General features: G+C 42.6%; 1 protein-coding gene across 4 annotated transcripts in view; it reads left to right on the forward strand.

Moving 5' to 3' along the window:
• The window catches only part of arhgef25b (Rho guanine nucleotide exchange factor (GEF) 25b), a 25,240-nt gene extending 10,974 nt beyond the window's left edge, over positions 1-14,266 (forward strand). For 3 of the 4 annotated variants that reach the window (XM_070959433.1, XM_070959430.1, XM_070959432.1), the window contains 15 exons: positions 3,512-3,834; positions 3,932-4,036; positions 7,714-7,841; positions 8,251-8,317; positions 8,500-8,603; positions 8,833-8,902; positions 9,846-9,935; positions 10,033-10,125; positions 10,312-10,362; positions 10,643-10,720; positions 10,821-11,012; positions 11,104-11,284; positions 11,375-11,580; positions 11,668-11,808; positions 13,281-14,266. In XM_070959433.1, the coding sequence (XP_070815534.1) occupies positions 3,512-3,834; positions 3,932-4,036; positions 7,714-7,841; positions 8,251-8,317; positions 8,500-8,603; positions 8,833-8,902; positions 9,846-9,935; positions 10,033-10,125; positions 10,312-10,362; positions 10,643-10,720; positions 10,821-11,012; positions 11,104-11,284; positions 11,375-11,580; positions 11,668-11,808; positions 13,281-13,382 (1,931 nt within the window). In that variant the 3' untranslated portion in view covers positions 13,383-14,266. Of the gene's footprint in view, positions 1-3,508; positions 3,835-3,931; positions 4,037-7,713; positions 7,842-8,250; positions 8,318-8,499; positions 8,604-8,832; positions 8,903-9,845; positions 9,936-10,032; positions 10,126-10,311; positions 10,363-10,642; positions 10,721-10,820; positions 11,013-11,103; positions 11,285-11,374; positions 11,581-11,667; positions 11,809-13,280 lie in introns of all 4 variants that reach the window. The other variant, XM_070959431.1, reaches the window with a different exon arrangement.
• The last annotated feature ends 94 nt before the right edge of the window (positions 14,267-14,360 follow it).

The raw sequence follows: 14,360 nt of genomic DNA on the forward strand, positions 1-14,360 counted from the left end.
TCGCTCAGCTCAGCGGCGGTTTGGACGTCACAATGGCCATTATGCACCATTAAGGGTCAGTTCTTAGAAAGTGTTGATGTATTTGTAGAAAACCCTGCGGTAAGGTGCACATTTTGTATCATTTCAGCAGATGGTAAGGTGGTTGTTAGTGGTGCTGTATGACCTGACCTTACTAGATAAAAAACAAGGAGACCAGATGGCTGTCTCCGCTCAGGGTGAAGACAGTATGTGTGTCTATGTGGACTTCTGTAGATGTTTGCATCCACTGATTCTGTTAAACTTTCTATGTCCTTTTTTGGGTGACATAGTTGAGGATATGGTCAGAGAGTAATTTTTGGTGAGGCTATTATTACGTATAATGGTTGATAAAGGTATGTTGTTGGGCTTTCATGCCTATCCAGTGGTGTGTGGATGCTGGGGACCACCATGGTTCCCGTTTTTAAAAAGGACCTTTTCACCTTTCTTAATCGATAGGATCTCAAGGCACAGCAGATAATGTGGTTCTGTTGTCTTCATCAGACCGTGAGGTGGGTGGGCTCACCCTTAGAGATAGGGTAAGGAACTCAGACATCCAGAGGGAGCCTGCAGTGGAGCAGCTGCTCCTTTGTGTTAAAATAAGGCAGCTGAGGTGGTCAAGGCATCTGATCGGGATACCTCCTATATGCCTCCCTTTGTAGGTTTTCTGGGCAGGAGAGATAATATATCTCATCTGGCTTTGGACCATCTCAGGATCACTGAGGGGGAGCTGGAAAACATTGCTGGGCAGAGAAACATCTGGACTGCCCTGCTCAACCTGAATGAGAAAATAGATGGATGGATGCAGGCATGTTTGGTTTCTATTTATTATGCCGAGTGAAACATAGCTACTGTGGAAAGAGACAAGGAGGAAATATAGGAGAGCGAACAGCATGCCTTGAAGGTCATGAGAGATACGCAGACCAGTTAACCTCCCCATTTTCTCTGGATTCTCCCATATTATCTCTCCCACTAAATATTTCCCAGAAATCTCCTGTATTTTTCTTGTATTTCCCTTCTTTTGAAATCCCATTGTTGAGAGGTATGGGTCTGACTCAACAACACAGGTTTTTAGTGTTTGTGCTGAGGGATGACAATGTTGGTCGGTCGATCGATCCTTTTGATGCTGATGAAATATCTCTTGGATGGATTGACATTCGAGATCCCCAGAGCACGAATCATATCACCTTTGGTCCCGACATGTCCTCTAGCGCCACCATGAGGTTGATGTTTTTAGTTTTGGGTGAAATGTCTCAGCAATTGAACCAAATGCTGTAAAACTAATGACATTCCCATGAACCTCTTCAGCTCTTCATGTCTTTATTGCTAATTAGCGAATGTCGACATGCTAACACACTAAACCAAGATGGTGGACATGGTAAAGATCATACCTGCTAAACATCAGCATGTTAGTGCTTTCATTGTAAGTATATTAGCTTAGCTTTTATCTTAAAGCACTGGTAGTAGTGAGCCTCACAGAGCTGCTACCATGGCTGGTTGAAAACTGGCTATTGTTGATTCCTTTTGAAGATAAGCAAACCATCCCAACAGTCCACAGGTTCAAACCTCTGCCAAGAACCACCAGACACACACACACACACACACACACACACACACACACACACACACACACACACACACACACACACACACACACACACACACACACACACACACTCTCCCTCTCTTTCTTGCCTACACGCACACACCCGACCCTCCTCTCCTCCCTCTTAATCATCCCATTATAGAAATGAGTCTGTGTTGTTCGCTGCATGAATGATGAACCAGGCTATGAATTAGTTTAATTACAGTCCAGCCTACTTTACATGTCTAGATTGTTTTGTAGGAGACTGAACTTTTGTCTGACACTCAGCTCGCAGTACCAACATATTAACATGATGAATACACAGTGCATGTCTTTGAATGAAATCATCACAAATGATCATCACCATTGTCATGAACTCAGTATGTTGTGTGTTTAGAGAAGGTTTTGCCAGTACCCATGAAACAAAAGCAGGACTGAAATGGGGCAGGAGATAAAACACATTATTTTGTATTTTACTGTCAATATGGTGTACTGTTTAATGGCAGCATCAGGCAGTTTTGGCAAATGGCTGACCCACATTTCCCCCGGCTTCTTGAAAGCTTGTTATTATGATTACAGCTTACGTAAATGTGCTGACAGGGAATGGTGGCTTCTGGGAAGAGTCCAAAACGACGAAATGGGGCCCCTGAAAGATTCCACTTTGCTGCGATCAGCAGAACAGAGTGAAATGTTAATGTTAGGGTGCTTGATTAAAACAGTGTGGTTCAGGATTAGGTACCAGTTTCCATAGTCAAGAGACTGAAAGCTGGAAACAAAATCCAGCTGTGTCGAAAAGGGTGTCAGTGTTGGTCCAGCCTGAGTTGCATAAAAAATGAGGGCAGACATGATGGGTTCAGTTATGACTGACTTTAGGTCACATAATCCTCTGAGGACTGGAGAAAAGTCATACGAGTTTGTATCTTTTAAATGGTTGATTCAGTAGACAAACACAACAAGACAGTGTTTAGTTAAAACAAGAGTCCCAGTTATAATCACATAGTTGAGAGTGTCTTAACCACAGGTCATTATGTTCCAGAACATTTTAATGAGGTACGTATATTCAGGATTCAACAGAGTATGTAAGTATGTTTAGATGTACTTAAGTGCAATGATGAGACATTAAGACAAGTATTTCCATTTGATGCCTCATTATAGCTCCACAACGTCTGAGAGGGAAATATTGCACTACATTTATTTGACAGTTATGAGTTACTTTGCAAATTTGCTTTTTTGCTTTACAATTTGCTTTACACAAATTTGCTTTACAATTTGTAAGCACATAAAATATAATTTACTGTACAGGAAAATGCCACACAGTAGTAATTTTTAGTATCCACTACGAATACAAGTTTAAGAATAGCTCCAGTCTGAAGAGCTGCAAATAATGATCATAAGGTCCACCTCTCCTAATGCAAATAATGATTGTGTCAGTGCATCAAAAGCAAGACTTTCCATGTTGAGTTGTGCTTTATTTTAACTGCTTCTATACTCCAGCATTGTTTCTTATTCAGCTTAGTAAAAGTTCAGCAAATACTTAGAACAGGACAGTTATGTAAACAGTGTGACCTTTGGTAGGAGTCACCACATTTTTGCTTCAAATACATTTTCTTCTTTAGACAATGTTAAACAAATGCGTGCAGTCTAACTGCAGTATATAATTTCCACTTAAATTAGTTCTCACAAGGAGCCCTTCCTCGTGAGAACAGATCTGTTTTTGTGTTTATAATGATTTAGGACCAGTAGGTATAGTAGCCGCAGCTACTAAAGTTACAGTTCGGGTTTAAAACAGGAAATTGAACAACATTTTTGTGCAGAAATCTGTCTGCAGCATCTGACCTATGTGGATGTACCCCACGATTAGCTGCTGTACGTTAACCCAATCCTTTTCCCTCTTTCTTTGCCTCTCAGCAGCAGAGTCGTACTCTGTGGCGGGCAGTGACGGTAGTATCCCCCCATCAGCAGGCTCTGTGCCCCACCAGGCCTCGGGCAGCTCCAGCCCCTGCTCGCACTCCTCGTCTGGAGGATCACGGCACCCTGTCAGCGCCCTCAAGAAATGGCTCACCAACCCCGTCCGTAAGCTGAGCTCTGATGCCAGAGGAGGAGCGGGAAAAGTCGAGAAGCAGATGTGCAGGTCAGACAGGAGGCAGCCATCACTCCTTTCCCACAATGAAAGACAGCCGAGGCCTCTGGAGCCTCAAGACAGCTACACCATCCTCCCCTCTGGAGGAGACCCGGTGAGACTGAAACACAGACATACAGGCTACGTTTATACCTCCTACATTTATAAACACATTTTATACTGTTGTTTGTTGCTGTGTCTTTGTTGTACAGGTGTGTACAGACGGACCGCTGAGTCCAGCAGCTCCTACTCCTGTACAGCCGACCTGTCAGGGCCAGTTATCTGACCTGCTGCAAGGCAGAGACACACAGAGTCTAGTAATGTTTCTATTCTATTCTATATTATTATATGCTATTCTATTGTTCCCTTCTATTATGTTCTATATAATTCTGTTCTATTCCGGTCTATAGAATTCTATTCTGTTCTGTTCTGTGTGACTTGACTCTCTTCTCTGTCAGTCTATTCTGTTCTATGTTGTTCTGTTTGTTTATATTCTATTCTGTTTGGCTCTATTGTTTTCTTTACCGTGCTGTTTTATTCTGTTTGATACTATGTTCTATTCGTGTCTATGCTTTGTCCAACCCACTTTAGATGAAACCACATAAACCTCGACAGCTGCGTTCCTGTGGAAACGCGCTCAAGTGGTTGCTGTGAAATGTGACAGTTATAGTGGCTTGATAAAGAGTGATATGGTCACTGAATTTGATTAATTTACTGTTCATCAGACCACAAATGAGACAAGAATTAGCTAGCTAGCAAGCTATTTCCAAACTGTATATTCAGTGGGTGTCTGGTGTTGAGTAATAAATTTACTAGTACTAAACTCTTCACTGCCCTCACAGTTATTTTAAATCTTTCTGTGGAGGCTGTTTCATCATCAGACCTTTAGGTAATGCAGGCATCCTGATTATAAATGATGTATAAATTATGGAAACACATGCACTTAAATGTCAAGTCAACCCAAACCCACACTAAAACGATGAATTGCAAATATGCACGTCCCTCTACATCCTGTTCCGTTGTGTTAGCACACATCATTTGACTTCCACCAATTGTGTCGAATGAATAGCACAGATTTTCACATTTTGTTCTGTATTTTGTGTGTGTGTTCACACACAAACACACACAAGAACATATGAGGACTCTCTGGTAACCTGACAGTATGGAGTGGAATCAATGCTGTGGGTTTTTCTAGACAGCATCTGGAAGTAATCAGCGAGCCAAGCAGCGTAACAGGCTGAAGCGCGGTCAGGGCTGGGGGTGAGGAGTGTACTGACGTGACACTCAAGAGCTCGAGCAGTAAGAGCTAATTAGTGAAAGGGAACTCCAGGGCCGCAAGCTGTACATTAACATAAATACTGCCATTGAATGTGCACTGACTAAGGAACGGGCCGACAGCATGAACCTGTCACTCTCACTGTCCTTCTTTCTAGGCTGTGGATCGGTCTAGCTCCTGGTTAGCAGTTAATTTTAGAAGACGTGGACTAAACTCTGTAGCACATGGGTAATCACTTCCACCTGCTCACTGCTCTGTGATCGTAGCAACACTGATACACCTGAGTCAGCCCGCATGCTAGATCTAACAAAAAGTAGCTACAACCATTACCATAACCATGGCACAGCAAAATTAGAAGAAGAAAGGCCCAGAGGCAAGGTGAGAAGCATCCCTGTGGATGTTGGACGGTGCATCATAGTACTCATAGTCGAGCTACACAAGCTTATATAAGAGATAAGGAGAATGTTTAAAGGGTTGAAACAGTCATTTCCCCTGTAAAATGCATTGTTCTGCTTGATTAATGACCATCCTCACTTTCAGTCTCTCTCTGTCCAATGGCCCCCATGTGCTACAGTATGATTCCATGGACACCTGCGGCTTTATGTTTACTTTGGCTCCTTGTCCCTTTATTCTTATCCTGCCTGCGTCAGTATAAATAGAAGGCATGATATCTTTAAATGAGTAGTTCAACATGTTGGGAATATGCTTGAGCGCTTAAAGATTAATACCACTCTCACGTCTGTACCATAAACATAAAACTAGACCTAGTGGCCGGTTATCTTTCCATAGCTGTCTACCAGCACCTCTGAAGCTCAGTAATTTACATGTTATATCTTTTTTGTTTAATCTGTACAAACACCAAAGTGTGAACAAGGAGTTATGTGATGGGACTATTTCTTGGCTGGGAGTAGTAACTTTCTGGAGTTGTCATTTTTTGGACAAAGTATTTTGTTAATTACTGAGCTTCAGAGGTGTTGGTAAGTAGATTTTTTTTTGTGTTTGGACAGATCCCAGCTAGCTTTCCTCCTGTCTCCTGTCTTTATGCTAAGCTAAACTAATTGGATGCTGGCTTCAACTCCACCGACATGAGAATAGTATCGATCCTCTCATCTAACTCTCTTCATAAAAGCAAATTATCTTATTTCCCAAAATATTGAACTATTCCTTGAACCTTCTCATGTATTTTAGAGGAGCTAATGGTACTAACAGTAACTTCTAGCTGAGGAGACATTACCGTAAGTGAAGAGGAAACATTTAGAGCAACAAGCCCAGCAGTTTTAATGGCTGCTGACTCGTGGATCGGAACCAGAGTGAAGATGGCCTCAGATGTTTTTCATATTCTGCTGGGTGAGGATGTGAACAGTCTGCTCAGAGAGTGAGAGAGCAAAAAAAGAGAAAATGAACTTGAAGTGCATATTTGACCTAAAAACTGACTCCACAGAAGGATTATCATCTAGTGCACAGAGGCAGAGAACAAAATGTAGTGAGCCTGCAGTATGTCAAGAGTATTACGGTCAAATTCACATTAGATTACACTTCATTTAGGTGAGGAGTGATATTCGTTATATAACATCTCTCCATGTCCTGGTCAGTTCCCCCGACCTTTATTATCTGACTTGACAAATGGTACAAATGTTGCTCGTTATTCACCGTCATCTGTCAGGCCTGATTCTGCTTTTCCCAAATTTCTCTGCTCTACAGTCTCCTCGGCAACAGGGAGAGACATTGAAAAGTGATTATTTCTCTCTGGTTGCTTTGGATTTGGGGTTGGCATGATTTTCCAAAAGGGATCAGTAAAATTGCCCTATTGATGCTTTCCCTGGGAATAGGACCCTCTCATCTTTATATGCTTCTCCAGATGTGTGCTGGCTGGGTCAGGGGATGCTGTAGATGAAGCTTAATGACTTAAGTTTGCGTGGTTGATGGCAGGAGTCACATCACTCTGCACCATAGTGTTTGGAAGAAGTACTCAGATCCTTTACTTAAGTAGAAGTACAAATACAGCAATTTAAGGATAATCCATTGCATTCAAACTCCTACTTAAAGTGCAGATGTTTTATTAGCAAGATGAACTTAATGTATCAAAAGTGAAAATACAAATTCTGGCTGAAAATGGCCTCTGTGACTGATATATCATTTTATAAGTAGCATTTTAGTGTTGAGGCTAGTGAAGGTTTAGTGGTTCCCATTTATCTTGTTCCACAGAGTCGCAGAATAAATCTGAGGGGTCATGAGATAAATGGTAGATGGCTGCGTTTATCCATCGGGAGCAATTTGGGGCTCAGTGTCTGGTCTAAGGACACTTTGACAACTGTCTGTAGACACCAACCCTGTGATTAGTGGACTGCCCGCTCCACCTCTGGAGCCACAGCAGTCCTGCTGTGATGATTAATGGGAGAGGAAAGAAAAAAGTGTTCCATCACATTTATATGTGTTCATTTTTTAGACCTTTTTTTTTAAATTTTGCTTTTTTGTGAAATGGAGGATAATTTTACCTTGTATTTTTTTAAAATTATTATTTTTTTTTTTTTTCAAATCTAAATCTGGAAATAAAAATGCTCAGGTGAAGTACCTCCAAATGATAGTTCAGCACAGTACATGAGTAACTGTACTTTCTCTGAGCTTCACAGCTCGACAGACTCGCTGTCTGTCGCCTCTTACATAACATGTTCCAGTGATGCTTAACAAAAGCTGCACTGTCTTCTTTGTGCATTTTAGAGTCAAAGATCCAGCATCAACACTCTCCAAGGAGAAGATGGCTGCACGATGACGGATGACTCAGGCAGCCAGTGGTCTGCTACAGTGGACAGTGAAGAGGAGAGAAACACTGCCTTAGAGAAGAGCATGTAGGTGGTCACCTCTGCATTAAAGGAGAAGACTGACGTTCTGGAAACTATGCTTGTCTTCTGTTTTTGCAGCGAGTTAGATGAGAAGATTGACACCACTTTCATGCATGTATGCTAAACGTGTAGCAGTTTGTTAGCTTAGCTTAGCATGAAGACTGGAAACGGGAGAAAAAGTTTGCCTGGCTCTGTCTGAAGGTAACAAAATCTGCCTGCAAGTGCCTGTTTCCAGTCTTTATGCTAAGCTAAGCTAAATGTCTCCTGGCTGTGGCTTCATATATGGACATGAGAGCGGTATCAATGTTCTCAACTAACTCTCAGCAGAGAGACAAATTAGTGTATTTCCAAAAATGTTGCACTTTAATATGTAGAATTCAAAATAAAAAAGTAAAATCATTATTTATTCTCTCAGATATGTGCTGACGGAGCTGATAGACACAGAAAGGCTGTATGTGGAAGACCTTGGACTCATCGTGCAGGTGTGTCGCACTTCCAGCCTTTAGATAATGACATGACATTTGTACAAGACATAACTGAGATTCCTTCGTCAACATTATTCTGCAACATTCATGTCTTAAACTGAGAGAAACGTTTGTCTTTTCCATCTGGAGCCCTCCACTGATGTGATTAATCACATGTGTCTGTGTGGGTGCGGGTGCAGGGCTACATGGCCACCATGGCCAATCAGGGAGTTCCAGAGGACATGAAAGGGAAGGACAGGATTGTTTTTGGAAACATCCACCAGATCTACGACTGGCATAAGGAGTGAGTCAGAGACGTTTCTTCTGTCTTTTCTTCCCCTCGGTTCCTTTGAATTTGAGCTGTCTCGTACAGTGTGCACTTATTTCTTCTGAGCTCCTTATGTTTCATGATGGTTCAGCTGGTGACACGTCCCCTGTGGCTGTTTGTTTCCTGCCTGTGTGTGAGTGTGTGCGTGTGTGTGTTTGGCTGGATGACTGTTCCTGCCTGACCTTCTCCGCATCGTGTCACACAGTTATTTCCTGGGAGAGCTGGAGAAATGTGTGGGTGATCCAGACAGCCTGGCCCAGCTCTTCATCAAACATGTGAGTCCACAGATCAGTGAGTAACAAGCGTGGATGAGAAGTTTCTTGTTTTTTTGCCCATCTCGCTGCATGTTTTCAGTTTAGCTGAAGGTTACAGCCGTCTCATAGATCAGACCTCCGACTGTGCATAAAGCCTTGGCCCCCTGCCCTCCAGATGTGTCTTGATCTTGCAGATCAGTTATCTGCAGGTGCAGAGTAAACGTTCTTGTAATCATTCTGACTAAAGAGCTCTCAGAGCTGACAATCGGTGTTAAAGATGCTCCGTAGAGACCATGCTGTGTGCAAAAATGTGCTGGAATTACAAACCTCAGAGCTCTATAAAAAGTGTTCGCCCGCACCTTGAAGTTTTTCATATGTAGTTGTTTTGCACTCAACACTGAACTATTTATGTCTAAGTGAAAACAGATCTGTGCAAATGGATCCAGAAGAAGTACAAACATAAAACACTGAACTGAAAGAATCAATGATGTTAAAAGAGTCAAACATGAAAAAACTGGGCGGTGAATACTCTTTCTTGGCACTGTACATATCAGTGTCAGCATCTAGTCTTGTTACAGCTGAAAAATACACTACTGGAGAAAAACATTTAGATTTGGTGCAGATTTTCCAGCTCGGCCTCTCTATCCGCTTCACTCAGTGCAGTGTAGCATGCCTAATTAAGCCATGGCAAATTAAACCATTCTTTCTCAGCCACTGGAACTATTTAATGAGGAAAAGGTCCTGCACTGATTTAACAATACTTCCCCCAAAAGAAACCTCTTGAGAGGAATGGGAACACAATAAAAGTGAGAGGGAACTGAGAACTGGAGCAGAAGCTTAAATCTCTGTCATCATGCTGACCCTCACACACAGATCATTTGGAATAACTGTCACATGATCTCTCTCTCTCTCTCTCTCTCTCTCTCTCTCTCTCTCTTTCTTTCTTAAATTCTTACATTTCCAGGAACGGCGTCTTCACATGTATGTGGTTTACTGTCAAAACAAACCCAAATCAGAGCACATTGTCTCTGAGTACATTGAGACCTACTTTGAGGTGAGGAAGCTTTTAGAGTCAATTTCACCGGAGCTCTTCAAAGACTCTTTCCTCTTTACTTTCAAACACTTTCTCTCTTTCTTTTGTCTCCTGACAGGATCTCAGGCAGCAGTTGGGTCACAGGCTGCAGCTCAACGATCTGCTCATCAAACCTGTTCAGAGGATCATGAAGTATCAGCTACTGCTGAAGGTTTGCTGCTTAGCCTGATTATGCATCTGCATGCCTGGAACACCGCTGTGCTTTCAACACACATTTATCTTATTTTTAATCATGTAGCTACTATAATAAGGGATTTTTAACTGTCATACCTTCATGAAGCAGTTTGCTTTGACTGATCAAAACTCTAAATAACCTCTCTCTGATCGCCAACACCAGGACTTCCTGAAGTACTACAGCAAGGCAGGACGGGATGTTGAAGAGCTGCGGGTATGAGCTCATTATGGAATATGAATACATACGCACTCAGTGGCCAGTTTATTAGAAACAGGTGCTTCTCATGTTTTGTCCAGCCCATTTATATTGCTGAGGGTAGATAAATAACAGAAATAACAGAAACACCTGCCAGTGTAAGGCAATACGGTTCAGCAGTACCACACACTTCATACTCTAAATTTAGCAGGTTAATTTTAGCTAGTAGTGCCTAATAAACTGAGTCAAAATTTAGTTTTCTCATATTGATTCTCCTCCATCCAATTTCTTCCATTAGAGGGCGGTGGAGGTGATGTGTTTTGTGCCAAAACGCTGTAATGATATGATGAATGTGGGGCGGCTCCAAGGTTTTGAGGTGAGATACGGATTTTTTTTTTTCTTTTGTCTGTCCTAACAGATGAAACACATGTCAAGTGTTGCTTATAGTCCGTGACAATGTTCACACACTGTTTCAGGGGAAAATCACAGCTCAGGGGAAGCTGCTCCAGCAGGATACCTTCTCTGTCAGTGAGCAGGAAAGCGGCCTCCTGTCCAGAGCCAAGGAGAGGCGGGTCTTCCTGTTTGAGCAGCTGGTCATCTTCAGTGAGCCAATTGATAAGAAAAAAGGCTTCTCTTTGCCAGGGTACACCTTTAAAAACAGCATCAAGGTGCGAGTAAAGCTTTGTTTTAAGATATCATTAAGCCATCTTTGCTTTAGTGTTTTTTCTGAATGTTTAACAAGTCTCCTGTGTGCTCCAGGTCAGCTGTTTGGGCGTGGAGGAGCACTCTGAGGAGGATCCATGCTGCCTGGTCCTCACCTCCCGCGGGACCGACGGCAGTGTGACACGCTTCATCATGCAGGCATCTTCTCCGGAAATCCAGCAAGCTTGGCTCGATGATGTGGTCCAGATCTTAGAGACTCAGAGGAACTTCCTTAATGGTACCAGAGTTCATTGTTTCCTCAGTGAAACTAGACATTTAAGAGTTTGATGCATTTGAGTAATGTGACATCTCTTCCTGTCCACTGCAGCCCTTCAGTCTCCAATAGAGTACCAACGCAAGGAAAGCAAGTCAAACAGCCTGGGCAGGAACATGAAGTCTCCAACTGCGTCAGCATCTGGCCTGCGACCTCACTCCTCTGCATCCATGGACCGACGTCAGAAGCCCTGCCTGCTGACTTACAACACCTCCCTGCCCTCTCTGCATCCGCCGCAGCACAGCCCGGCCTCGAAGGTGGTGAGTGTACAGCAACGCTCCCTCGCACATTTGTGTGCATTCTTACATTTCTCCCCTTCTGACATCCTCTTTGATTTCTCTCTAAAGTTTTCTAATCCTTGTGCTGCGACACCTCGAGTGGCCCACCCTCCACTCTCCTCCCACCAGCAGCTCAGTTTGTGCACAGAGGTGAGACCCAGCTGTGGGACGTCCAATGGCTTGCCGCCCTGCAGCCAGCACAGCGTGCAGGTCAGTCTTACTTTGTACAGTGGTTAGATTTTATTTAAATATACGCAGTCATTGCTTTGAGTACCACAAACAAGTTCTATACTATTGGGTAAGCTAGAAAATCATGGCCCTTGGGAGGCTCACACAGTGGTGCAGCTTTGAGATTTATCCGGTTGGGTTAGGACCATTGTACACCTTCTATTTACTCTGTTAAGTGTTTCTTGTGCACAGTACAAATAAATCTACTGTTTTTTAAATAGGTTGGATCAGATCGGTGGAGCTGTTATCTCTGTGTCAGCAGCCTGGGGCCGCTTGTTGTCCTGATCACTGATGATGAGGGGAAATGACTCTCTGGTTGCCTTTGTCAGATATCCTGTTGTTGTTTCGGCGTAGATTTACAAATTTGGGTGACCTAATCTGTTGCCAGTGTCATTCAGTCATCCAGTCTATGGAAAAACCCACTGACCTCCTGTTTTATCTTCTTCACTCAGACTTCCACGTAGCGGAGGAAATGGTTTGATCACAGTGCTCTTAGTAGACGTGCTTATCTGGCTTGAGTCCACAAAGTCGCTCTCGTCCTCTTGTTCTCCCTCTTTGTGTTTTTGGATCAACAGTGTTTCCGTCCTGTTTTAGGTGCAGGACTTCAGACAGGTTTCCCATGTTCCTACGTTTTTTTTTTTTTTGTTCTATGGTGCTTATCCCTCAGGGAGAAGAGCTTTTGTCAGGCTTTTCATAGTTAACATCTGTTTGTGATCAACAGCGTTTTTATGTTTTTATTCTAACAGCTCCCTCGTCTTATTCCTGTAAAAATAAAATCTCAGCTTTTGACATTGTTGTGACTTACACATTCTTTTAAAGATAAACTAATCAATATTTTTAGATCAGGAATTGATCAAATGGCTAGATGTAATGTGATGGGGGTCACTCATATTGACAAACCCTCAAAGAATTATCATTTCACACAGTTTTCCTCAGCTTTGTGGAGCTTTTTGGTATTTTGTGGCCCACAACTTTTTTGTTTTGCTTCATTCTCACTGCTCTCATCGGCCTAGTTTCGGGCAGGCGGCTGTTTTCAGGGCATAAACCTCTGAAGACCCATTTTACACCACCTGCTCATTACTGCAGACGGACACAGTTAGCGACCAAAGAAGCAGCTAAGAAGTCAGACGTTTCCCTCAGAAGTTGGTGGAGACCAAAAACAAACAGAGCTAAAAGAGATTGAATATTGCACTTTTTTTCAGATGGTCAGAATCACGACTCCATATAAATAATAATGTCGCTCCATATCTGCTTGATGTGGAAATGAGCAAATGTTTGCGAGCATGTTATCTGTAATAGCTCTGTGATGATATGTCACGGTTCCTCTCCAGGCGTTGATTACAAACTGGATTAAAGTGTTCGTAACATTAAGTATGCTTCTTTCTACTCTTTGGAGTTTCACATTTAAAGCACAAGTACACAAAACATTTAATTGGTTGTTTTTTCCCTCTCAGGGTGTGACTGCCAGAGTCCAGGTGACCGGATTAAGTGAGGGTGGGAGTTATTCAGCACATCGACCAAACAACTTGGATCAGCTCAAAGAGAGCGAGCAGTAATGACCTGCGAGGACAAATATACTCACTTCACTGTGTGTAGCAGGAGAGTCTGGACTGAGTGGGAGCTCTGTCGGCATTGTTTGTTTCACTCCTGTACAGAAGTCATCGAGGTCTCAATGTTTCCATCTTCACGTGTTGTCCTAAATTTCCTTCAAATATCACTAATCTGGATTTGAGCTTGTATAATCATATTGGCTTGACTGGGTTTGTGTGTGTGTGTGTGTGTGTGTGTGTGTGTGTGTGTGTGTGTGTGTGTGTGTGTGTACACTCTACATGTACACACACGTCCACAGATGGTGATAACAGATGAAATGTGTGAAGAAATGGTTTTGAAGCACCACAGAAGCTGTTCGTCATATTGTAAATGTAGAGATTTCTTACTTCTTCCACTGAAAATTCCTTGATGGATATTTTTGTAATGCATCATATTTTCATAAGGGACCAATTCCACTGTATTCCCCCTGAGAAGTGGGGCTTCAGCTCCCTTTGCGCACTCATACTCTGTGTCCTCAAATAACCGCATCCTTGAAATCACTGAGAGACTGTAGATTGCAGCTTCAGTGTGGGAGCTGAATCCATACGACTCGTGTTTGTCTGTGCGTTCCCTGCACTTTAGCAAATAGCTGTGTTTTCCCTTTGGTGGGCTATTTTAACTCTGCCATTGTTAGACTGTTATCTGAACTAAACACATTTGCAAACTCACACAAAGCATGCGTCCTAATCGAGCCGAAAGAGGAAAAAGGGAACAAAGATAAAACAGAGGTGCTCATCTTTCGCTGTCATATTGAATGTAAATAATCTCATGTGGGATCATATCAGTAAAACTCTTTGACTTGTGGTGTCCTGATATACACACACTGAATTAAAGAGAAATGCTGTTCAGATATTTGTCATCATCGTTTTTCTAAAAAAAAAAACAACCCTTTTTTCAGAGCTACCGTATGTTGCAACATAAAACATTTCCTCACGTCTCCCAGT

Source organism: Chaetodon trifascialis, chromosome 3 (genome assembly GCF_039877785.1).
Source record: "Chaetodon trifascialis isolate fChaTrf1 chromosome 3, fChaTrf1.hap1, whole genome shotgun sequence".
Lineage (NCBI taxonomy): Eukaryota > Metazoa > Chordata > Actinopteri > Chaetodontiformes > Chaetodontidae > Chaetodon > Chaetodon trifascialis.